General features: G+C 33.6%; 1 protein-coding gene and 1 pseudogene across 1 annotated transcript; one reads left to right on the plus strand and one right to left on the minus strand.

Moving 5' to 3' along the window:
- Positions 1-6,861: 6,861 nt before the first annotated feature.
- Positions 6,862-9,634, minus strand: LOC148615811 (toll-like receptor 4; annotated as a pseudogene).
- A 6,739-nt stretch (positions 9,635-16,373) lies between these two features.
- On the plus strand, positions 16,374-26,500 carry LOC148615812 (solute carrier family 22 member 21-like). The gene is made up of 9 exons (XM_088582430.1): positions 16,374-16,458; positions 18,670-19,012; positions 19,908-20,329; positions 20,540-20,764; positions 21,281-21,415; positions 22,239-22,321; positions 22,788-22,905; positions 25,795-25,867; positions 26,133-26,500. Exons 2-9 carry the CDS (start codon positions 18,707-18,709, stop codon positions 26,310-26,312), a joined length of 1,542 nt encoding a protein of 513 aa, XP_088438556.1. The 5' UTR covers positions 16,374-16,458; positions 18,670-18,706; the 3' UTR covers positions 26,313-26,500.
- The last annotated feature ends 438 nt before the right edge of the window (positions 26,501-26,938 follow it).

The raw sequence follows: 26,938 nt of genomic DNA on the forward strand, positions 1-26,938 counted from the left end.
TAACAAAAGTAAATGAGCAACTCGGAATCCACTAAAAACTGGGAGCATGGACCAGGTGCACCGGTAGGGTAAGCGTCCTCTGCTTTTCTAGAAACACCCGCCGAGTTGCTCATAAAAAGTCAAGTCCGGGTAGACAAACGAGGAAAGGAAAACTACGACCCGTTGAATAAATCAGTTTTCATGGTGCTGATGGATACACCATAACGATCCACGAGTTCATGATAACGACCATAAATTTCTGTAGTGATGACTTCAATCTTGTAGCAACATAACCCTGTTCCAGAAGCCTATTTGTTAGAGTTCTAGCGCGATACAAAAAGTCTGCGTAGTTTCGGCAAGCTCTGGCATAATAAATGCCAGATGCTAAATCCTTTAATTTCTCATACAAATATATTGATGATGTATTTTCCATTAACAATACTTCTTTTGGTAAATGGTTCCCTTCAATATATCCACCAGAGCTAGAGATCTCGAATTCAACAACAGTGATGATAATCTCAGTATTAAAATTTATGATGAAAGAGACGGATTCAGATTAAAATTATAAATTTCCCTTACCTGTGCCCCAATATACCTTCATCTCCTGCATTTGTGTCTATACTTCATAATCGATTCGCGAAGGTAGAGCAAATACTTACTGCTCTTATTTTCTTGAAGTCCATGAATATAACAGACTCCAAAGATATAAAGAATAGCGTCTCAAAAGTTCTCTTACCCCTGGTTGAAAAATACTCAGTTTCTTCTAAATCAATTTTTATACGACCGCAAAAAAAAATTTGGTATGGCGCTGTCATCATCATGGTCTGTGTCGACGTCCGTAGACAGTTCGTTTTCATGGGACAACTTTAGGTGTGGTTGACTTTTGATATGATTTTACTAACCCCTAAAGGAAGGTTCATTATTGGCCCTATCGTTTTAGTTTAGTTTATAACAATTTTATTTCCTGAACTAGAACAAATGGAATAGGACACAAGTTAGTCAAACTTATGAAGTCTTCTCCCATGAGTTACATTTCTTACAATATTATACAGCGCATACTACAAGGATATACAGTAATGACCTGCACAAGAAAAAAAAGAAGAAAACAACTAATATCAATTGGTACAAAAATTCTGTTTTTGTAAATATCGGTAATCCGTAAACGATTCTAGCAGCCTCAAGTTGTAGTTTTTCAAGTTTATATGCATTTAGTATTCCACAGTTATCCAAAACTTCACAACCATATTAAAAAAGCAGGCGGATGTATACTGTGTAGAGTTTGGAAAGAGTATCCGTATTGAGCCTATATTTTAACTTTCTTAAAATGTTTAAATGCCTATTATCACTTTTAATAATACAATCTATTTGGTTATTCCATTTACTATCTTTGAAAAAGTTATTCCAAGATGTCTGTGACTGTGTGTTATCGGTATAATGTTATCATTTAGGGAAAAAGATAGGTTTCCGTTAATTCCGTACGATTTGAGTTTAACTATCAAACCTTTATGCCAAACTCTATCAAAAGCTTTTGAGAAATCACAAAATACGAAGCAGCTAATGTCTTTGTTTTCAAGAGAATTCAAAATACTATTATATGGTTCAATTAATGTTTGAGTAAGAACCCCGATTGGTAAGGATAAAGTAAACTATTATCAATTAGGTGATAATATACATGCTTGTACACCACTCTTTCCATTACCTTTCCCAAACAGCTTATAAGCGAAATAGGACGATAAATTGAAAGTAATGCAGTATCCCCCTTTTTAAATATAGGTATAACATGACCCAGCTTCTAAGCAGTTGGATATCTGTGAATTTCAATTGACTTATTAAATATTAAAGCAAGGGGCTTTGCTATTACCTCAGGAGATATTTTAAGCAGACGATGACTTATCTTGTCTGGTCCTGTAGCCTTATTTGGATTTAGTATTTTTAATTATATCTATAATTTCACTTTCCGATATTACGAAGTGGTTTAACGTATTATTCGTTTTTAGATCGAATTCAGGCAGAGGGGAGTTTCCGTCATCAAGGGACGAGACTGATGAAAAATATTCATTCAGCAGACTACATTTTTCGTTATCATCATAAATTACGCGTATGGTTATCATTTAAGTCGGTATGTTTTTTCTTGCTATTGTGAAAAGTGTGCTTTCAAATTCATGGCACATTTCATCTACATCGTTAAGCTCATTCAATTTATTTTCCCAGTCTACTTCAAAAAGTTCATTATCAAAGTTAACACGATCAGTTTGATCATACATCCACACTTAACGTTCAAAAGTATTCGATACTGATTTTGAACATTCAATAAACGTAATCGCCGCGTCGTGATCACTGATCTCTCTTAAAACATCCGAGTACTTCTAGCAAAGCGAATCGCTAATAATTATTGGATCTAGTGATGTTCTACTATCATTAGCTGCCCGGGTAGGTTTATTAATCACATTAAACAGGTTGTAGGATTTTATGATATCTAGAAGCTTATTATTTGAGTTACAAAATAGGTTTGAATTAAAATCATCAGCTAGCACGGTATTCTCATTAATTCGAGGGCCAACTCTATTGAATATTGGAGACGCAACCAGTAATCATTGTCACTACCTGGTGGCCTATAGGTTGCACATAACAGAAAGGATTGACCATGCGCATGAACTTCTGCCCAGATTATTTCATGAATTGGATTTTCAAGTCCGATTGTTCTCGAAATACCTATATTTTGTTTCGAATATATTAGGATACCACCTCCTGCGTAAGACCTGTCTTTGCGAAGTGGGTTATTCTTGAAAGTATCAATTAGAATATCATGGTCTTGGATGTGTTCATTTAAGTTTGTTTCAGTTAGAATCAAAATATCAAATTCATCAGCAAAGTTATCTAGGAATTCTATTTTATTTCTTATTTATGCTGCGGATGTTTAGATTACATAGTGAAAAGAAGTATTCTCATTTTGTTCTGGGATTTTGTATCGAGGTTGAATCATATAATGGGCCAGGATTACTTTCGATATTTCCTATTAAAAGAATTGAGTAGAGAATGAAAAGTACAAACAGTGCATTCACATTCGGATTTAACAATTGAAGAAGTATAAGTGATGCAACTATACACGAAAAACGTAAGTTGTTTAGAAATGTATCAGAGTATGTATTCATATAGTTATGGTAACCAGTAAGTTTCCTCATTCGACTATTGAAAGTACCAATCGCTGCCCTATAATTTTCAACTGTATTACTCACTAGGTAATTTAAACAACATATAAAGAAAGGGATTTTGGCAGCAACAGGCTTCCAGTAGTTGGATACATGTAATGAAATGGTCATCAGGTCCACAAATTGACTGCAAGATATATAAACAAATGTACATGTAAATATGAAGACAGTGAATTGTAACTTATGTACATAATCATGAACGTGCACCTTTAACTAGGTGACAATCTATATAAGGTAGTTATAAACAATGAGAAAAAAATATATTCATAAATAAAATAACGTAGAATACCAGAAGTAGAAAAAGTTCAGGGTAGTTCGTTTTCCCTCTCATAAGTGAACGAATATTAGATAATTGATAAAGAAATGTATACTATATGGTGTCTGGATTAACTAGTTTGTACATACTAGTAGGAATTTTCCTTGAGAACAATTAATAACTGACAAAATAGCTTGAACGTGTATCGCCTGTGTTTTGTCAGATTAAAGTGAGATTCTTTATAGTTAATGAGAAACTTAAATGATTGTTATATAAAAATGAAAAAAATGATTGTTTCAAACCGACTCGCGAAATCAAACTACATGCATTAAAATCAAATTTGAGATTTAGACACACACATGCATGTAATTTAAAGCAATTATGGTGAGGAAAAGAAAGCTAAAAAAATTATCGATACATTAAGTTGATTGATTCACCAATAATTACTTTACCTGATATACTTATTATATATTTAGTGACATAATGACGGAGACTGAAATTACGGAGCCCGGTTGGTCTCACAGAGATAAGAGATTGTAATTTAAGTCCAGCGCTGAAGATTATAAGACCAGCGCTGTAGATTTAAAGTCCAGCGCTGGAGATTTAAAGTCTAGCGCTGTAGATTTAAAGTCCAGCACTGTAGATTTAATTGGACTTTGAATCTACAGCGCTGGACTTTTTAAATTACAATCTCTTATCTCTGTGAGATACTAGTACTATTCTAAGATAATCGTTGTTCTTGATCTGAATTGCCCTGCTTTTTACATAGATTCTTCCATCAGATGTCCAGTACGACTCTATTTCACGGTTGTATTTCTTTTCACTCAGGGTTCTCACGATTTTTTATCTATACTCTGTGAGGTTTTCTATGATAAAGATTTTGTCAGTATGGCCTTTAAATGCCTTTTTCGCACTGTATACTTTCTCCCGCTTGCGGTACGATATAAAGCGGACAATTACTTGACACTTTCCATCCCTAACTCGTCCGATCACATGTGAGCGCCCAATATCATGTTCTGATATATCAACCTGCAACTGTTCTTTACATATATATTTTACACAATACTGTCAGTATCAACAGGGTGTATGATGTTACCTCTCCCATCTATAGGAGACGGCACGTTATGGAATCTGAGGCTTGTGCGGCGCGAGTACTGTTCTTGATTTTCTATTCGGTCTTCAAGTTCATCTATTTTATAGTATAGTTCATCATTGTCTGTCTGGACCTCCTGTAGAGACATTATCATGCTTTCTTTCTCTTTGATCATGTGCACTATCGTGTCTGCTTGTTTTCCTATCATTTGTCTTTGTTCATCTATTTTTTTCTCCTGTTCATTTAACCTGTTGATCAGTAGTTGGACTTGTTTTCAACACACGCTTCTATTGACTTGGCTATTGTTGTTATTGTGTCAATTAACCTTGGTGATATTTCAGATGTAAGTCTATCGTGGACAGTTGAGCTTGTAAGTACCTCGATGGTTTGGTCAGTTGTTGATTTTCTAGGAGCAGAGGGTTTTTTTTGCGTCTCCTGATTTGACGCTCTTGTTGTTTAATGGTAGCGACGAAGTTTTCTGGGTTGGCAGGTTGTGGTCTTTTGTTAGGGCGACTACTATTTTGTGTCTGGAAGTCATTCTGGCCACCTACATCGTTCGTCAAGACTATCAACAAAATGTTCAAGTTCTAGGATCGCCATCTTGGCAATGTATAAACAATGTACGGACATAGGGTAAAACTACAGTTTCTCAAGTAACTTCTAGTCAAAAACGGTTTTAAGGCAGTTTAAGGTAAGTAGACATTACGTTCCTCCAGGTGAAGCCAATTTGGAGTTTAATGCATTATGATACACATTTTCCCGATTATCGATGTGCTCGATTAGATTACACAACCTTCTCCTTGCGCATGCTCTTCTGCATTTTCGTTTTAGTATTAGGGGCCAAAAAGGGTAAAAATTGGTGTTATATTAAAATCCATGTAGAATGTTTGTTTTTCTTTCGACTTTGATTATCTTTTTTGTGTGTATTGCTTATCTAATCCAGCTAAACAAATGTATCAGCAGATGTGATGCGTTATGGGCCGCTAATAAGGTGTTTAAGGGACCTCACAAAAAATGCCTTTTTCATTTTTTTGTCCTATTTCAATTTTTTTTATTGGATTCGTTATGAAAATCCCTGACGACACTTTTCAATCAGATTTAAGATATCTCTAATGGTTTTCGAGTTATAAGGGGTCAAAAGGGCAACACCCCAAAAATCTACTTTATTGGATACCTTACGGTTTTCGAGTTATATGAGGTCAAAGGGCCACATAACCAAAGACTCGACTGTTTAATTTTTTTATCGATTTCAATTTTTTTGGTTTATTAGATTGCTTATGATAATTCCTGCCTGCAATTATCAGTACAGAAATATCTTATGGTTTTTGAGTTGTAAGGGGTCAAAGGTCAAAACCATGAACTATCGACTTTTTTATTTAAGGTCTGATTTTGAAAATTTCAAAATTTTGTGCAATATTGTGTCCAAATCAGCTGTTGTGTACATAATGAATTGTAAGTCGCTATGCTTAAGTGTGTCAAAAACTAATTTTGCGTCGATACTTGGCCCAACTGGTCAGGGTTCAACCACTGCCGTCGTACCATGCTGCGCTCGGCGAAGCTTTTTAATGCGTGCTAATGTGATCACTATTTTCTTGATTATGACACCGATATATCCATATCCACGCTGTAATGGAAGAGGCAGGTTTGGCGCTGTAAAACCTATATTTAAACTACCATTTCGTTTAAAATGCATGTACCAAGCCAGGACCATTGCAGTACCAGCTTCTTAAAATTTTGTCAGATTTAATTTGGACTTGAATTGATCATGGATCGGTAAGTGTTCGGTAATTTTGTTGTTTACTTTATTTTCTGAAGCTAATACCTTGTTATTTGTAAGCGTATTTAAATTTGATAACCTAGAGCTCTATTATTTGTCAATATTTCTTGCGCATTCATTGTCAAAGTTATGAATATCAAACATTCGTCAAGGACAGCGCATGCTTGATTGATACGAAGATGGTTTATTCCTATATAGTAAAATCAAGGATTAACATAAATTAATAGCTTTATTGACAAAGATGCAAATAAAAAGCTGTTAACATGAACAACAAAAACAAAAAACAAAACTGAAAAAAAACACGTACACAATTACTTGAAAAATATGGCAACGCGGCCTCTAACAAAGACCTTTGCACGAATGAAATTTTACATAATTAAGGTAGAACAAGGCATTTCTGTAAGTATACACAATGCAAAAATAAGCACTTGCTACATTCAAACACTTCTTCTTTGATCCCATGAAAATTAAAGGATTTACAGTATATTGTGATATTCTTTATATAGCATATATTAAGATTGAAATCAAACATTTAGCTTTTCCCTTACTAAGCACTTTGATAAACATGTTTATAGAACGTCAATCTGTCAGTGTACGTCTCATCTCGTATCATTTCAATTACTCTGATCGGAAGATCTCGTGCCAGCAAATCGTCTATTTGGACAATTATTACTATATTGTCACCGCCGCGTGACCATAAACTCTCGACATGTGATATATTTAACTCGTAAATACACCATTTATACTTTATAAATGCACGCGAAATCAAGCAGACCACTTTTCGACTTTGATGAATGGAATTTGTAATATTATCGGCAATATCACATCCAATGACGAAATCTCTATGATGAATACAAAGTTTCCTGCCCTTTTCAATCTCTATATTGTCTACAACATCAAAAAATAAGATGTCTATCGGCATCTGCGTAAGAAATGAAGGCATCAAATACAAATCCATCCGAATAGTGGAGTCTTTCGTATCTGTAATGGCTCATTTTTAGCTCACCTAGCCAAAGGCCACGTGAGCTATTGCCATCCATTGGCGTCCGTCGTCGTCGTCGTCCGTCATCGTCGTTAACAATTATACAAAACTCTTCTCCTCTGAAACTTCTTGACTAATTAGAACCAAACTTGGTACGAATGTTCCTTAGGGAGGTATACTGCATAGAACTGATGTGGGGATTTTTTAATCGTCAAAAAACATGGCCATCGTTACTAAAAATAGAACATAGGGGACAGACAGTAGTTTTTCACATATATCTACAAAACCGTTAGGTTTATCCAAATTCTTTCAATAGCTGAAATGGTCCATATTATTAGGACTACAAAAGTCTTCAGACTCCTTGTAAAGTTATTGCCCTTGAAAGGGGAAAATGACTTTTATTTAATAGTTTTCAGTCAATACAAAATGTATCTTGAAAACTATGATAGATTAAAAGAAACTTTCAATTGTTGAAAAGATCTTGTGATAGTCCTACTAAAGACTTCTTGAGTCAAAATTGTTGGACAACTTCTAGTTTAATTTATTGCCTTTGAAAGGCAAAATTCAACAAGGTGAGCGATTCAGGCTCCTGGGAGACTCTTGTTGCTACATAGTACCAGTATCTAATTTGCCATCTGTATCTATACAGCAATACTCCAATAATAACACCAATGAAAAAGAGGATGAGGGCAGGTGCAGCTATTATAATACCAATCTTGGAACTACATCGCATTTCCAAATGTTTCATTTCATATGCAACATTCTTTATATAACCGTTTTGGGATTTGCAAGTATAATTTTTAAATCCTTGAAATCGGTTCATTTTTTTACTTAACCAAACTAAAAAATTGAGAGAATCGCATGAGCATTGAAAATGGTTATCCGCTAGATAAATACTTACATTTGAAACATCTAAAGCTTCTTCCGATCGTTTTAAACTTTTTGCTGATAAAATGATATTTGGTTGTTGAACATATCAATGTACTGGGGATCAATTAAATGAGAAATTGACATATTCCAATCTGTTAAAATATTGTGAGCTAAATTTAATATTCTAAGATTTTTAGCATGCACCAGAAAATGATTAGGCAAGGCAGCAATTCTATTGTTCGATAAACCTAGAACTTCAAGATGCCTTTGCGTTTTAAATAATTCCCCGTATTCAAATTTCATAACAACATCGCCTATGACATTATTTTGTAAATAAAGTTTTTTAGACTCTAAACCCCGATTAGAAAATATGGTGTTATATTGTAAAACATGTTGGCAGAAAAATCTAGAACCTCGACTTTGGAGACGTTACATACTTGTCCTTTAGGATACAGAAGTCTATTATTGCTCATGTTAAAGTAATTAATGTGTCAGAACGTACGAATTGTTCTAATACAATGTCACTTAGATCTGAGTTGACAAATTCAACATGTTTTGTATTAGGAGAAATAATTGAAATGTAAAAATGTCCATCGATATATGTGCAATTAACGGGACTACCGGAAGAATTGGGATCATTCTTGATATTTCCTCCGTTATTATATAATGTGCTTATCTTGGATCCATTTTCGAGAATTTTTCTATACGACAAACTCAATGATGTTTGAAACAATCGGAAACAAAACGACATTGACTCCTAACGTTTAACGATTTAAATAAATCAATTTTCAATACTCTTCTTTCGTTAATACAAGTTACAGTTATATCGAAGTCTTCCCATTAAAATCCTGCAGGATAATTGTACTATGACGCTTCCTCTTGTTGATTTGGGTATAAATATTCAATTCCTGTCATATTTAATGTACCGTCTACTTTATACTTTTCAAGACGAAGTCTATTTAAATTCAAACTTAAAACCTTAAGAGTTTTTGGCAAAAAAGAGGCAGTGTAGTCTTCAGCCATTTCTAGTAGGTTTTGATCAAGGAAAAGTTCCTCTAGACTTGTATTTTGTAGAGGTAAAATATCGTTCTTGAATAGGACAGTACTTAGACCATATGGACAGTGGATTTATTTGCCTTAAGTACCCTTATCGAAGCAAAATGCAATTCTTCAGAGACATTTCTCAGACCACAAAAAAACAAGGTAAATGTTATGAGATAAGTCTAGATACCCTTAATTAGGTAATCCAGCAATGGCACCTTTTTCTATTATACGCAGTGTTTTACATCCGCCAGTCTCATCAAATGGCTTATATACTTCACACGAAATCGTTAACTTTGATACGGTATATACGTTAGTTTAAAGTAAGTTGCTTTAATATAGGATAATTCCTTGATAAAAAATTCAAGATTTTTTAAACGCACTTATGACTTGAATCCTGCATGATATTATACTTCGGAATATCCATCGATTACCAAATGGCGTAGTGTTACAAGTTCAAAAAGTTCATCCGGGTATTTGTTCACTCTTCCCTATGTTAAGGTATTCTAACCATGAAAGATTTCTGAATAAACCACTGTAGAATACGATATCACTGTAATTCAAAAGATTTCTATGTAGGTCGACCCTCCGCAAGTTATGCAAGTTTTTAAAAGGATATTCTCCAAAAGATTTCAACACGTTCATCGATATATCAAAATCACCAAAGAAGTTGGTAATTTTTCACCTTCTGGTAAATGTTCGAGGAAATTGTAACTTAGATTAAAGAATTCGCAGATTTTTCATACTTGCTAAAGTACCACTGACCAGATTGTGAGATATATCTAAATGCGTTAGAATAGGTGGAAGAATGGCATAATCTGGAATAACACTTATATTGTTATAATTAAAATTCACTTTTTTGACATCGTTGTAGTTACTTAAATCAGGAAAGAATGTCATACCCTGCAGAGAACAGTCAATTTCTTGTTCCAAGCATCGACACATTCCACGCAACCTGTCGCCCACAACAGATTGATAAATGCCGTTATAGTTAAAGCGATTACAACTCGACTCAACATAACTATTGAAGGTTATTTAAATGACGATTGATCATCGGTTTTGTGCTCGATTACAGCATCTGTTTTCTGGATCTATGTATCTGGAATGATATTGAAAATGTCAATTTAATGTGAAAACTTTAATATGTACTTCTTAGATTCAACAGAAGTTATAAATCCTAAAAGTTTGAAAGTTCCATTAAAGTGAAAATTTAGGACCATACTTGTTAAAATACTTTCAGTCATGTTTTCAAGATTGCAAATGTTTCTTCATACAGTACACTACAATTCAGCATTTTTTCCTCCTTGATAGAACATGTAATTTTGTAAACAATGTGAACAACAAATTATGAAATAAATGTGCAGCTTTACTAAAACGGTTTTTTGTTTTGTTTTGTTTTGTTTTTTGTTTTTTTTTTTTTTTGGAAATGCAAATGTTTTGTAGCTTATATTATATATATTGCAATCGATAGTTTAGTCCTTACATCGGCATAGTGACATCAATTGCTTGCAAAACGTATTCACTGTGAAATAAACACTTAATTAGTCCGGACAGCTTGAATATTACTTCATAGAAATGGATAGTTGACAATGGAAAATCAAGGTAGCAACGTTTGATGTACAGTTTTGTGGTCAACGCACCTCCATCGTATATTTTGAGATGAAGGTCACGAGACAGACGTAGATGTGTCTGTAGTATCTTTGATTTCAAGCCCTTTGGGATAGAAAATATTAGAATATCATTAAGTTCCAACAATTACTCGTCAAATAATGAAATTGCAAAAAGGTCTCACCTATTAACTACAACTTCTACAACTATCATTGAGATACACTATGATACAAAATAGGAAGAAGAAAAAAAGACTCTGTCTTTCGGTGCTGAGTCAATTTATCGGTAAACTTTCGACAATGTAATAAAGGACAGGGATTTAATATAAACGCTTTTTAACCTACAAGTCATTTTAAAAGACAAAAAAAAATCAGTGAACAATAGTTCCGTGTTTTAATAATTTTAATTGCGTTGCACATGTTACTTTTAATTCCGAAATTTAAAACCTTATTTTCACAAAAAAATAATATCTTAATGCAGTATTTTGTACTTTAGAAATTTTATGAATAGAAATATTTCAAAAAAAAACATTTTATATTCTTAGTATTTTGTACTTTTTTGTTATTGCTGTTCAGTTTGTTCATGTTTTTAATCAGATAACTTAAAAATGAACGAAAAAGTTTAAAACCAAACCGTTTTACAATTTACAACATTTTAGTCAAATCGAGAAATTGACGGTACCTACATATTAAACTTCTAAAATATTTAAATAACTGTCCGACTTACGCTTAAAAATTATAATCAAAGAACAACCAAGGGAACCAAGGCTACAGTGGCAATCAAAAGAACTTAATCCAGGGATAAAGACAAGACATGAAAAACAGACATACACAACAAAGAATTTGAAGTAATTAAAATCATACATACAAAGTAAGAAAGGCAAATGAGCAACTCGGACTCCATCAAAAACTGGGAGCATGGACCAGGTGCACTGGTAGGGTAAAAAAGAGGGTAAATGATTGTTGACGATAATAAAAAAAAATCTAGACAAGTGTACAATTATACAATATCTAGAACTACACAGCATTTGTAAAAATAACTGAATATAAATATAGGAGATATTGTATGATCGCCAAGCAACGAACAACTAAACTTCTACAGGTCACCACACGGTCTGTAGTGATTGACAAAACCCATACCATAAAACAAGCTGTAAAAGACCTCAAAATAAATGATATGAAACTGTTCATAAAAGACGACAATCGACCTAATCTACAGAAAAATGTAAAACAATGAAAATAAAAAAACAATGGCAACCCCTAGACAACAGGTTCCTGGCTTTGGACAGAAAAATAAAGTAAGTTGCGGGGTAAAAATGTTTATGAGCGCTCATCCCTTCCCTAACCTTGGAAGTTGATGGGAAAATACAACAATAAAACGAACTATAAAAACTTCAAAACTGTCGAACTTGGATTTAACTCTTTTTAGCAGTTTATTTGAAAAAGTCAAATTTATTCAGCACAAAAATATCGTTAAGAATTAGTATGATTAAATGTGTCGATTAAATCAGATTCATAACGATACAGGAATAGATCTGCTTTTAAAGGAGCACAGTTTGTGCCCATCGGAATTCCTACAATCTGCCGATAATTATCACCGAAACGGAATTTCAAGAAGAAAATTGACTCAATTAAGCATGTCCTCACAGTTCCAGAAAATATATTTTTTTATATTTTATCTCGTTCGACTATGAAAAAAAAACCTTTCTTTATTACAACAAATTTATTTTTGATTTGTTTTATCGAAACACAATTTGATAAGATAAGAAAATTTCTGTTAAATAAGGTAATGTGAAATTGTGATGTCAAGTGTGGAAAAATCATTGTTTTTTTTAAAGCATTTTTCGATTAAAATACGTCATCAATAACTCTGGTCGGAAGTTCTCCAGAACCTGATTGGGTATTCAGCAAAAAAAATAATACTTCAATAATAAGACCAATGGAAAGAATGATGAAGGTAGACGCATATATTGAGAAAACTAGCTGTGGACCACTTACTTCCAACTGCTCTATTTCCTTCTCAGTGCAACGGTTTCCGGATTTACAAGTATATTTTTGGAATTGAAGAAAATCAAATACTATATTTTCTCAACCAGATTAACAATCTGAGAGAATAGAATGTGCAATAAAAATTACTATCTATTAATGGTCGTGACACTACTGTAGATGTCCACCGTTTAAACAGTCAGCAAAAGAGAAGATTAAAACTCTTACACATAAATATGTTGCGTGAAATTCTCTACAATGCACGTTGTGTTGAAATTTGGTCGTTTCCGACCGGTAGTAGTTCGCATTCTTAAAAAAAAATAAAATGAAACAATGTCAAAAAACATGTATCATATGTATCAAGAGATATTTAGACATTGCAACTTACAATGCCGGAAGTGCTTTGATGGGAATCGGAAATTTATTGATGTATTGCTACCTGAAGCATCAACATTGCACGGTCATTGCCGTTCTGAAACATGTTAAATTCAATGTACGTCTCACCTCGCATCATTTCAATAACTGTGATATCTTGTCGACAAATGGTCTATTTGGACAATCATAACCCTATTGTCACCCCCGCGTGATCTTAAACACTCAAACGTGATATCTTTAAGTGCACGTGAGTTCACGCAAACCAAATTTTCTACTTTGGTGTATGGCATTTGTAATATTGTATGCATTATAACATCCAATGACGAAATTTCTGTGATGAATCTATAGATTTCATAATGTAAAATATCAAGTTATTTAGGTTTAACATCATAACAAACGAGCCTCGGCGAGTTTGTCATGTTCTTTAAATGAAATAAAGCGAGACGAAATGTTGCGGTATGTGATATTCAAATTTCCCTAGTCATAAAACGTTTTATGTCATCTAGTACAATGTCACTTAAATCTGAGTTGGCTTATTCAGTATGTTTTGTATTATGAGGAGTAATTAGTATGTAAAAAATAACGTTAAAATATGTACAATTAACAGGACTGGAGGCAGGATCTGGATCATTCTTGGTTCTTCCTTTGGTATCATATGTTGCTCTAGACATGAATCCATTTTCCAGAAACTTTCTTTATGGCATACTCAATGATGCGTGGAAGTAAATGGGGAGCAAAGGTCAAGAAACATTCCGAGATGAATACCTAATGCTTAGCGATCCTAAAGAACCATTTCAGTCCATCATCATCTTTTGTTAATACAATTTAGTGGATTTTATTAGTACAACACAAATCTTCAGAGAAATTTCTCAGACCACAAAAACTAAGGTAAAGGCTATGTGATAAATCCTGATTAGGCTATCTAGCGATGGCACCTTTTTTGTTATCTGGAATTTCTTACAGCCGCCAGTCTCAAAATATCGCTTATATACTTGTAGTTACTTAACTTAGGAAAGAATGTCATCTCCTAAATCATACTAGTATATCAGACAAAATAGTTGTTGTTAATATACGAAAATGACACCATCTTGAGCAAAAGATCAAAATCAACTTCTAATATCAAGAAGCGACACGGAAAAAAAGGAAAACGAAACAAAAAACCTACATCAACTGAATGAAATCAGAACGGAAACTAAAGCTGGAGATGCATTGAAGAATGTCATTACTTAGATTTCATTTATTTGCAATTTGAACGAATTAATTACTCTGTACACATGAATTTGTCATCGCGTCATATAAAGTCTGAAAAAAATACGCATATAATAGCAAAAATTTTCTAATCATCATGTGTTCCGGAAGATGTGAACAATACCTGCTCCTTGCAAGACACCCGCCATGCCGGTCTGGTAAAAAATGAAGAAACTCTACAACAAACGTATTCGTTTATCACTTTGTAAACATGTAGGCCATAACGATAAAATATGTGAAGACCGTAGAACTTAAGAAATGATAACTTCAGTTTTTAAACTACATACCCTTGTTGCAATAGTTTCTTTACAAGCCGATTGGCTCCTACAAGTATATCGGCATAGTGACAATAACTTCTCGAAAATCGTATCACCTGCAAAATGAAGTCCGTATGCCGAGGCAGCTGGAATGTTATTACATAGAAATGATAGTTTGACGTAGAATCTTGTTCTTAACATTCCTCTGTTAAATGTTTTGCGATGAAGGTCTCGATACGAGGCAGACTTTGTTCTATCTTTGGGGCGGATAATTATCATATTAGTAAGTTAAAAAAACATTGGTTACATATAAATAGGTTGTTGTTTAATTTTTAGAAAAAAATTAAATCCGAAATCATGCGACCAAAAAAATTTCGTGTTTTATTGCAAAAAAGAATTATGTAAAAGTTAACAGTGATTCATTGTATATTTCCAGGTAATCTAAAACATATGTAATGACCGGAAACATTTTGCGTATGAACATTATAACTTTCAATTCAATGTACATGTTGTACCAAGTTAAGACTCGTTGTGTTAATGATGGTAGAGATAACATTCCGCTTTCATCGATGATATCATGACAGACATTTAATACGCCCTTATTTTCATATTAAAATGCATTTTTTTTCACGCAGCTGGTAAGCATTTTTTTTTACTTTTTGAAAGAACACGGAAGATTAAGCTTTGATTTTTATGAAAAGATCAAACCTCGTTTCAAAATTCTTTCAATCTTTATTCTCAATTACGTATACCTCACTATCACTTTTATTGTTTCGTAATAATTTGTTGAATTTTCCTTCTTTTACATTATATTAAACAACTCGTCAGATGTTTGTAGAAGAAGCTATAGTTAATATTATCATAGAAATGTTAAAACATCTTTAATTTTTTTATTCTCAGTATCACGAGGTTTGTTGAAGGTGAATATTACACAGTTCGGATATTGGTTTTGATCATGATTTTCGCTCTATGATTTTTTAATTAACCTTCCAATTGTTAAGGCACAGACAGTTATTCCTGGATTCTTTTGATAACTTTTTAAAACTTTGTATACTTGACAGTCTGACTTTATGGAAGTTATTGATTTTCATAACTGGTGAATATGTCTTTTAAGAACTGACTGTTCATTCTACGATATAAAAGAGACCGAAAATACATTTCATTTAAAGAGATATTTTTAAATTGAAATCATGGATTCAAAAATTCAATGTTATATTTATATTACGATTATGTCTGTCTGTAGACTGATGTATGCCTTGACTTTCCATTGACCTTTTACCAGACCACTACTGCTGGTAACAGGAGAATTCAGCTGATACATGTCTACCCTTTTAAGAACACAATGACAAAAGTTATTTTGGCTGTATAAATTATTTTTACTAATTTGGAATTGAGTTACTGTTAGCACAGTAAATGTGAACATTTCATTATGTGTTCACTAAGATTAATATTTTAAAATCTTCGTGCTCCTGAAAATGGTGGATACGGTAGAAGAGTCATTTAACAAAATCAGTGTATACAAAAAATGTCCAAGTTTTATATTAAAGAAAGACATTTTATGGAGTTTATCAATAGCAATTAAATGCAAATGAAAGATAAATAGATTATACAATCATGTAAGAAAATTGTGTCTACTTATTCACATCTTTCAAATATTATATAAGCATTTCCAGCTTTGATAGATGGTGAGTGCGGCGATTCGCTATCGTTAAATGATAACAGTGATGACACAAGAAAAGGATACAAACAGCGTAATCTATGTGGTTAACTTTGAGAAGGTAAGGTTTGTTAAATATTTTGAAAGTTCTACACTAATGCGTGAGTTGGAAGATTTGCATTCTTTTCATGCTTGACAAACATACTGTAATTGTTAAAAAAAATAAATAGAAATTGAACCTATTTATAAGATAAATCATTTTAACAAAACTATTATCGCCGCATTAAGCTTTTTCTTGATGTAACTGAAGGCTGCTATTACTTCTACAATTGGCAAAGAATATTGTATGTAATCGCAATATTAAATTCATATTTCCAGATCAGTGAAGTATATAAATCGGCAGAAGAACTTTCTATTTGAAAAAAAAAATATTCTGATTTTGATTATCATCAGTATACCTTATTTCCTGGCAATTTTATGCTGCCTATTTTATTGCAATAAACCGTAATTGAAGCGGGAGGTTTGCAGCGCTGTAAAACTATTTCCGTCGAAAATGCCTGTACAAACCTTTGCGGTTGTTTCCAGTTTTAACCCTGATATTACCATTTGTGATACAGACTTTTCTTATTTATCCCTTTCTGATATAGCTTTGATATTGGCATTTGTTAAATGGACTTTCCTTTTTCAGTTCTTTTGACAATGGCCTTGACATTACCATCTGTAATACAGACTTTCCTTTTCTATTTATCTTTTTTGACTGTTGCCTTGATATTGACATTTGTTACACAGACTCCTTTTTTAGCTCACCTGGTCGAAGGCCAGGTGAGCTACTGCCATCACTTGGCGTCCGTCGTCGTCCGTCATCGTCGTTAACAATTTTTCAAACTTTTCTCCTCTGAAACTACTTAACCAATTAGAACCGAACTTATTATGAATTCTCCTTGGGGTATCCTGCATAGAATTTTTGATCCTTCGAAAAACATGGCCGCCTTTACTAAAAATACAACATAGGGGTCAGACAGTAGTTTTTAGCATATATCTCAAAAACGGTTAGATTTAGCCAAATTATGACGTGGGTAAAAGTGTTCAGCCTGGTGAGATCTATCTGCGGTCAAATTTTCATTTTAATCTATTAAGGCATGTTGGAGTTATTGCCCTTTTTCAACGTTTGTTTTTTACTATTTTTTGTTATTTCTTTTGAAAATCTTCTCCTCTGACACTACTTGACCAATTGGAACTTGGTATGAATGTTTCTTGGGGTATCCTGCATAGAACTGATGTGGGGATTTTTGATCCGTCGAAAAGCATGGCTACCGATAATAAAAATAGACCATAGGGATCAGACAATAGTTTTTCGCATTTATCTTCAAAATGGTTAGGTTTAGCCCATGATGAGATCTATCTGCTGTCATATTTTCATTTTAATCTATTAAGCTATCTTGGAGTTATTGCCCTTTTTCAATTTTTTTTGCTATTTTTAATGCTATTTCTTTCAAAAATCTTCTCCTCTGACACTATCTTAACAATTGAAACAAAACTCGATATAAGTGTTTCTTGAGGTATCCTGCATAGAATTGAAGCGGGGCTTTTTGATCCGTCAAAAAAACATGGCCACTCTTACTAAAAATAGAACATAGGGGTCAGACAGTTGTTTTTCGCATATATCTCTAAAACCATAAGGTTTAGCCAAATGTTTTCAATAGCTAAAATGGTCCTTATTTTTAGGACTACATAAGTCTTTAGGCATAAAATTTGTCAGACGCTTTCTTATAAGAGTTAGTGCCCTTGACAGGAGAAAATGACAGATTTTTTTACAGTTTTCACTGTGCACCAGGTGCACCTGGTCCATGCTCCCAGTTTTTAGTGGAGTCCGAGTTGCTCATTTACTTTTGTTACTTTGTATGTATGATTTTAGTTACTTTATGTTCTTTGTTGTGTATGTCTGTTTTCCATGTCTGGTCTTTGTCCCTGGATTACATTCTTTTGATTACCACTGTAACCTTGGTTTCCTTGATTACCCTTTCAGTCAATGTCTTGAAAACTATGATAGATTTAGACTTTCATTTACTGAAATGATCCTTATGATAAGTCCTATCAAAGTTTTCTTGAGTCAAAATTGTTGGACAACTTCTTGTTTAATTTATTGCCCCTGAAAGGCAAAATTCAACAAGGTGAGCAATTCAGGCTTCTGGAAGCCTCTTGTTTATACCTTTGACTATTGACTTGATATTGGTATTTGTTGTACGGACTTTCCTTTTTTTATTTCTTTTGACTATAGTATTGAGTATACCAGTTTGGTAATTTTGTTATAACCCTTCATTTATTTTTCCAGATTATAATATATAAATCGGAAACAGAACTTTTACATTATGTCAACAACTTTGAGTGAATATCTTGATAATACGTTGGAAAAATGTGGAAGCTTTGGTCGATTTCAACTAGTAGTCGTTGGAAGTCTATTTTTAGGTGAAATTTCTGTAGCATGGAGCATTTTGATGATGACGTTTGGAGGTGCAATACCTGACTGGTACTGTGAATGGGGAAACAGTTCAACAGACATTATGACATATAACTTCACACACCAAATTAAGTCATGCAATCCTCCTGCAAATCACAGTCATTTATTTTGTATAAGAAAAGTCTTCGATCCAGCTCTACGAACAATTGTTGAGGAGGTGATATTGAATAGATATAGTAGATGAACAAAATATGGTCTAGCGCCATTTATCAACGTTTTAGAAATTACTGTGAAAAGTACACACCATTACTATATATATATAGAACGGTCTCAAAAATTCCCAACGATGTTAGAACTGTCAAATTTGCGATGCAAATTTTTGGTCGTTCCCTCGGCGGGACTCGAACACGTACCGCTGTGACATCTATGGCAACACCGATGTATGGTAGTACTGGACAGGGCGCTGGACTTCGTGCAGGCGGTGTTACCATAGATGTCACACGGAAGGAACGACCAAACATTTGCATCGCAAATTTGACAGTTCTAACATCGTTGAATTTTTCAGACCCTTCTATAAGTTTACATTTATTTGATCCTCTATCCTACATAGTAACACCTAGATGAACTGTCCCGTACTACCATACATCGTGTACTAAGTTAGAGCCCTAGATTAATCCTACGAGGAGAAATGACCCGGCCAGCGAAAGCTATATTTATACATACATGTAGCCTAGCTGACCGAGTGGTCTAGGGCGCAGGACTTTGCGCAGACAGTGTTGCCATAGATGTCACTGCGGTACAAGTCCCGCGGAGGGACCAAAAATTATACAAGTCTAAAGGATTGTACAACGATACCGATAAAGATGTTAATACACTGTAATAAAATAAATAAATATATTATGAGCAAAATTTTCAGTCAACAAATGGCCTTCTTCAATGTCTTAAATAAACTGAGTGTGTATGAAAGTAAATGGTCTGTGAACACAACTTCCAGATATTATTTGTTTTAGATGCTCTTTTTCTGATGGTTTAACCCATGATATCACTATTAGCAGTATCATATTTGACGATAATAAGTGTATGCTACAAATTTTTATATCCCATTTTTTCAGTTCGAGTTGGTTTGTGATAAGGATTACATTACACAAACTATCACCACCATTCAGATGGCAGGTTTGTTGATAGGAAGCCTTTCTGCAGGACAATTCGGTGATGCTTATGGAAGGAAGTTGACCTATTTTTTATCATTGTTGATCTTAGTGCTTTCAAACCTTATAGCAGCTTTCTCGATCAACTGGTATATGTTCGCCGTTTTACGTTTCTTCATCGGATGTGGTTGTGGATTTTATTTAACTGTTCATCTTACTTACAAAGTGGAATTTATCTCCGGTAAATACAGACCGCTATTATTAGCAGTACCCGTATGGTCCGTTTTTGCAGCTTCTTTTGGAGGAGTGGCGTATCTCATTCATGACTGGTTTTATCTTCACATTGCTACAGCAACCATTACTTTTCCCTTGCTATTCACGTGGTGGTAAGATCAATATAAATGACAAAATGACACAGCATATTTCAAAATATTCTGATGGTCTAAGTTAAGTAGAAAAGAATCCGAAAATATTTTTCAAAAAATTAAATGCCAGAAAAAAATTAACGGACAGTGGAACAAAAACTTATTTAAATAAGAGGAAAAAAGATAACTACGTAATATTTGTTTCTTTAGTGTTCAAAATATCGTTTGCAGGTTGATACCAGAGAGTTTCCGATGGTTAGTTACTAATGACAGAGTAGAAGAGGCCGAGAATGTCCTACGAAAAATAGCTCGAACAAACAATAAGTCTTCACCAGACACATCGAAGCTAAAAATACTCTCCGAAGCAATAAAACATGAGAAAACAAAATATACTTACTTCGATGTTTTAAGGAATGGTCATCTTTTACGAATAAGCATGCTGTTAGCAGTTGGTTGGTAAGTAAAAGCATGAAATAAAAAATCAAAATCTACCTATTCGATGTTTGTTTACATGGTTCACCGTTTGTCTTATTGAAAATGTAATCACATACAAGTACTATCAATATACTAGTATGTAAAATAGTATTTGCCTTTAACTATATTCTTGGATTTTATCGAAACAAAGCAAGAAAATGGAACACAAAATCGTTATCTATTCTATTTATATACAGTTCAGGTTCATAGATTTGTTTACAATATCCAAATTTACGCATTTTAGATATTTTTATATATAAATTCGTAGGTGTGACAAAAGCCTAAGCTTATAACATAACAAAAATAAAACATAGACCAAACTTCATAGTGTTTTTGCGGCGACATGAACACAAAAATTGAGTATATGTCCTGGTTGTTTAATATTCATATCACTGTTTACCTGTTTAATATTCATATCACTGTTTACCTGTTGATTTCAGAGTTTTGACGTAATCTCGTGGTTTTCTTGGTTTACACTATAACATAGTTTACTTTCAGGATTACTTGTGGATATACATATTACGCTATATCGTTTGGAGTGCAGCAACTCTCTGGAAGCCTATATCTCAATATGTTCCTCCTGAGTATGGTGGAAATTCCGTCACTATTAGTGGCATGGTTCTTTAATCACCGGTAGTTAAGTTATCTTATATCCAAGATCATCATTTCGGTTGCAAAATTTGTATCTTTTACTGAAAGAAAATGCCATTATACAACTTCAGATACGTGAGTACAGGGGGGTCCTTATTTTGTTCTGGTGTATAAACGCTCAGAATAAAGACCAAGCGCGACACTCTAAGAAAATAAGTAAATTTATTTTTTAATTCAAAATAAAAATATTTAGAAGCGAATTTGGTTAATGAAATGAATATCAGCACAAAAAATATTAAGATAATTTCCATTCATGTGGTTGAAATCGTTAAATACTAGAGATGTTAAACTGGAAACACTTTTACTCGGAGGCTCTTTTTATTTTTAAGAAAATTTAGTAAAATAGACTGCACATCAACGGGACGACTGATACTTGAAATAACATTAGGCGATAGGTAATAAGAAACTTTATCACACTCCAGTTAATCATTCTTCAACAATTTTTCAAATGACAAGACGTGAAATCTTGCTACTCCAACGGTTTTGGGTCTTAAGCTGCTGGTGAGATGTTACTCTTTTAAACGCGTGTACGGCATACCGGAATTCGAAATATTTACAGGAGTCGTAATTTCATACTTAAACCGTCTCTAGTATTTCTTTCAATGGAAAAATCAGTGATGTTGAAAAATTGGCTTTTAAAGATTTTTTTCCCTGTCTTTGAAATAAAATTGTCATTTTTTACTCTCCGGGAAAACAAAATAAAAATATGAAGACAGTGTTCCTTAGTGCATTAATTTTTTTTATTTGGATTGGAGATCGTAGCACTATTACGTACCTATCATGTTCTTTCCTTTTTTCATTCAAGAATAGGACGAAAATGGACGACGCTGATCTTCTTTGCATTGGTTGCTCTGACAGGAACAACTGTTGGTATTTTACAGCTTATTGGTAACTATATTTATCTAATCCTACAAAAGGCAGAATTTAATCAAAGAAACCAACTACTGAAGTTACAACGCTATTTGAAGTCAATGATCAATCACGATGCAAACTCATTGTAAAATCTTAAATGGAAAAAAATTGCGACCATTCTAGTTTCTAACATACAAAATAAACTGACAAATCTGTATTTTATGTAGGTTAATTTAAAAAAAAGAGATAGTCATATTAACAATTAGTACACTATTGCAGTAAATTTAACCTTTCAAATTAAGGAATCGGCACAGTTTACCAGAAAGTGATCTTATTTTATTGATCAAGCAAAATTTTGTTCTAAGTCATTTTTTTGGGTCGACAAAAATTAAATTTCCGAAAAAAATTACTGTTTCTACGTCCATTCCATTTACATCAGTATTACTTTTTTCTGCTTGAAAAAATGCATGGCATAGAATGTGACGTGATTAATTACATTTAGACACAGACATGAAAGAAACTTTGGTTAATGGTTTTGCCCTAACTTCCAAGCTTGGAGTTGGCGCCGGTTGGGCTTCAATCATGTTGTTAACATCAGAATCATTTCCAACAGTAGTGAGGTATAGTCGATGTAAACTTCAGTTTTGCTGTCTGTTCGTAATTCATAACTTGTTCGCAGACTATCACGCCGAGCAATGCATGACATTGATGTGTAGAAGTTTTAATTGTTTGCTGCGTTTAGCAAAATCTCTTAGTTTTTTTATGTTTCCTTAACAGATGATGTGCTGTTCTTGAACAGTTTTAGATTCAGTCTCCGCTCTCAGTTGCCTCAGTATTAATGACACAACCGTCTATTGAAATTATGTCGTTTTCTTAACTTGCTTATAGACATCGACGTGAGTGAAATTCACAACTAAATTCTACTACAAACACGATGTCTCTTCATTTGGGACTATCTATTGTGGTAGTACTGTGTTTGAATTCTCCACACATGTTATCGATAAGATTCCAAGCAAGGTCATGTTTGCTTGAGGTTTAATTCATCATTGATAAAAGCTATTCTGCCATCCCAATGAATTTATCGACCAAAAAGATGCGTCTGTCTCGCATATGGTATATGGTGTATTTTATATACTTTCCTTTTTCAACAGACTACTGTCATGACATAAGAAAACCACGTAGAAATTCTCGAAAAAAAATAAATGATGACCCTAACATTGCACCCGGGTTCATGCTGCTCTTTTTCGTGAATTCAGGATGCTTTATTTACTGCACCATGAGAACCGATGTGTTCACCATATCAAAGTTTTCCTTTTCTCTTGACATTTTATGAGCAACTAGGCGGATGTTTCCAAAAAAAGCAGAGGAAGCTTACCCTACCGGTGCACCGGGTCTATGTTCAAAGTTGTTGGTGTCCGAGTTGCTCATTTGCTGTTGTTTCTTTTTACGTGTTATTTTGGTTATTTCATGTTCTTTGTTCTGTGTGTCTGTTTTCCCTGTCTGGTCTCATACCTTTGGTTATATTTTTTTATTTCTGCTCGAATCTTGGTTACATAAGGTTTCTTTGCTCTGTTTTTCCCTGCCTTAATGTTATTAAGGTCTTTCCCATTTCAATGGGAAGACCTTCTTGTATTTCTTGTGATTATTATTATTTTTTTTCTTCCGCCCAATTTTCCCGCTTCAGATTAAATTGTATCGCGACAAGCTTTTGACCATCTTTTGCAATCTTAGATAAGACTTTTGAATTTACCCTGTGAGACGCGATCATTTGTCGTTCCAGGGTTATCTGCCCCGAAGCCGAAAACATTGTAAAATTTCTTAAACCGTTTTAGATACACACAAACCGAAAGCTCCATATTGTTCAGAAATAGAGGGCAGTACTATTGGACAATGTTTCGGAAAGAGTTGAGGTTTCCCTGGTTACGCGATTTTGCGACTTACAATTCGGTTGGTCACTTAACTTTAAAACCGTAAATCGTACAGACTTGGGACCTTCACTATTGATTTTAAATGATATTTTGCGTGTTTTAAAATGTCAAAGGTCAAAGGTCACTTTCGACATTTTACCTTGGCCTTGTTATGTGATGGACTCCAAAATGGTAACAGATAAAAGAAAATGATGGACACATAAGCTGTGTATCTAAATAAGATCTTCATTTGTAACATAGAACACCAAGCGTTTGATGTAGCGTTTTGATTTTATAGCCCGAAAACGGGTATTTTTAGTGATTTTTGCAGATTTTTGCTTACAAGTCACAAACCGTTGCAGATAGTGGTGTACTGTAAATGACAAATATGTTCAGAATAACAAGCTCTACAGCAAGAGTATAGGTGTTCATTCAACATTTTCAAAATTGTAAGGGATATGGCAAAAACTGATTTTTAATGCTATTTCAATAGGATGGGTTATTTTTTTTTTTATTTACTTCAAATAAAAGTACCAAAGAACCATACATTTTCTCGGTCAGGAGCTTAAATGCTACCAGAACAAACCAAAATCAAGGGTCAAAGTCGTTTGTTTTAATGGTAAAAAACTGGGTCCTTTTGCCATTATTGCCAATATCGTTCTAGAATGACAACTCCAACTACTTTCTATTAATTTAGGTACCAGTATCGCATTGCATATCGCTGAGAGGGTGTACGTCAAACCATGGATGCTATAAAGAATTGCATTTTCTTTTTGCCTCTCTACAAACTAATGTTATGTCAAAAGATATGAACAATGACTTATAAAGACTAATATAGAGCAAACATCACACTATAAGATGACAAACTTTTTTAAAAGAAAATCTAATATAATGACATAAAAATGTCCCACTGAAAAGGTTGGTTTGATGAGTGCAAAACGAAATTGAAAGTAGATAAAATGGCTAATTATAGTTCAAGACTACTTTTCTGTCTGATCTTTGTGGACTCACCCAATTTTCTTTGCTGGAAATTTTTTTCACATGTCCTTAGAAATGCTACATAAGTTTTATTGAATCAATTTACATTTTTTTTTAATTCTAAAAATATGCACTTCACTATAGAAATCTATGGGAAAATTAATACGATACTGAGACCTTTAGAAGCATGGTTCCACATCCAATTATATGCCATGATATATACTTCCGGTCAAATTTGACTAATTTCTGAAATCGGTGAAAATGTACCAACTCGCGACATTTTCAAACAGTGTAGTTTCTTTGTCGTATTGACTCCAGGATACCATAACATCATTCGAATAACCATTATAAGCCCTTTTCGACCAATTTTATTAAGGTCTTTCCCATTTCAATGGGAAGACCTTCCTGTATTTCTTCAGATTATTATTTTGAATGTTAATTGAACTGTTGGTATCCTTAATTTTCATTGTAGAATATGACTTGTTCTGGGAATAGCAAGCGTCAGATTTAAAAAAAAAAAACGCTGCAGAATTTATACCCGTTTGGTCAATGTAATATGTGATGAACTGTAACAGGTATAATAAAGCTTGAGTATCTGTCAGTAAAATCAAATCCTCATTTCAGAAACATTGGTTACGGCATACAAAACACAGTTGCACGAATAGGTGCCATGGTGGCACCACAAATCGTGTATGTGGTAGGTTCAGTATCATTAACTAATATAATTATTTTTTTTTAAATAATTTTGATATTAGAGAGTTATTAGAAGCCTTAATAGTCACTCAAGTTAATCATATTTTTCCGATTAGATAATTCTGAAGTTTACTATTTCTATTTCTAATGTTGAATCCCTGAATATTGTTATAAATATTTTGTCTTTAGCTCAGAGATTAAAAGAAGCAAAGTAACGGAAAAAAGTTCGATTAGGTAAGGTTTTATTTATTTTTTCTTGTATATTTCAGAGTCAACATACAACAGGAGTGATGTATTTTCTTTGTGGTGGGTTGATGTTCTTATCAGCGCTCTGTGTAATAGGTGTACCAGATACCAAAGAAAGCGGTCTCAGTGATACAATGGAAAATGGTAAAAAGAGGGAGACTGGTGTCGTAAATGACGCATTTGATAAATCTACACATTTGTAATTCATTGCATACTAAAAATGTGATGTTTACAAACTATGTGCCTTGTTGCTATGAAATATCGATTTTATTTTAAATACTTGTTTTTATGTATCTAAAAGTTGACATTCAAAATGCAAAATAGAGCTGATGATTCCAGATGTCGAATGTATAGCCTTGTAGCGCTCGTCAAATACATTTTTGGAATAGAGTTTGATGTTAATCCTTTAATAATACCGCGTCTACTCTCTTTCGTTTACGTGAATTTGCCTTCCATTCTCCCTTTTTCTTTATAAACAATAAACATCAAAATAATAAAATATTTCTGTGTTCTCTACTGATCATGACATTTATTTCAACATCATACATTTGTCAGAATAATAAAACGAACAGAATGACTGTCGTCATTCGAGCGGACATTTCAAGTCCGACTTCGTGCTCTTACTCGTTGTTATTGTATTTGGAAGAACGCTTACTACATGTTGAACATTCGCTTGCATTATAGCACGAAAGTACATTTATGTTAGGAAATCAGCTGGTTACATTCCTTCGTTTTTTTTCACTGTGGAGATTAGACGTGTTCATTATTATTTACTGAATAATCGAAACAACCACAGAATTTTGGCAAAATCTTTTGTTATTTGCAGAAC

Source organism: Perna viridis, chromosome 5 (genome assembly GCF_037379345.1).
Source record: "Perna viridis isolate PV_CMFRI_1.1 ecotype Kerala chromosome 5, ASM3737934v1, whole genome shotgun sequence".
Classification (NCBI taxonomy): Eukaryota; Metazoa; Mollusca; class Bivalvia; order Mytilida; family Mytilidae; genus Perna; species Perna viridis.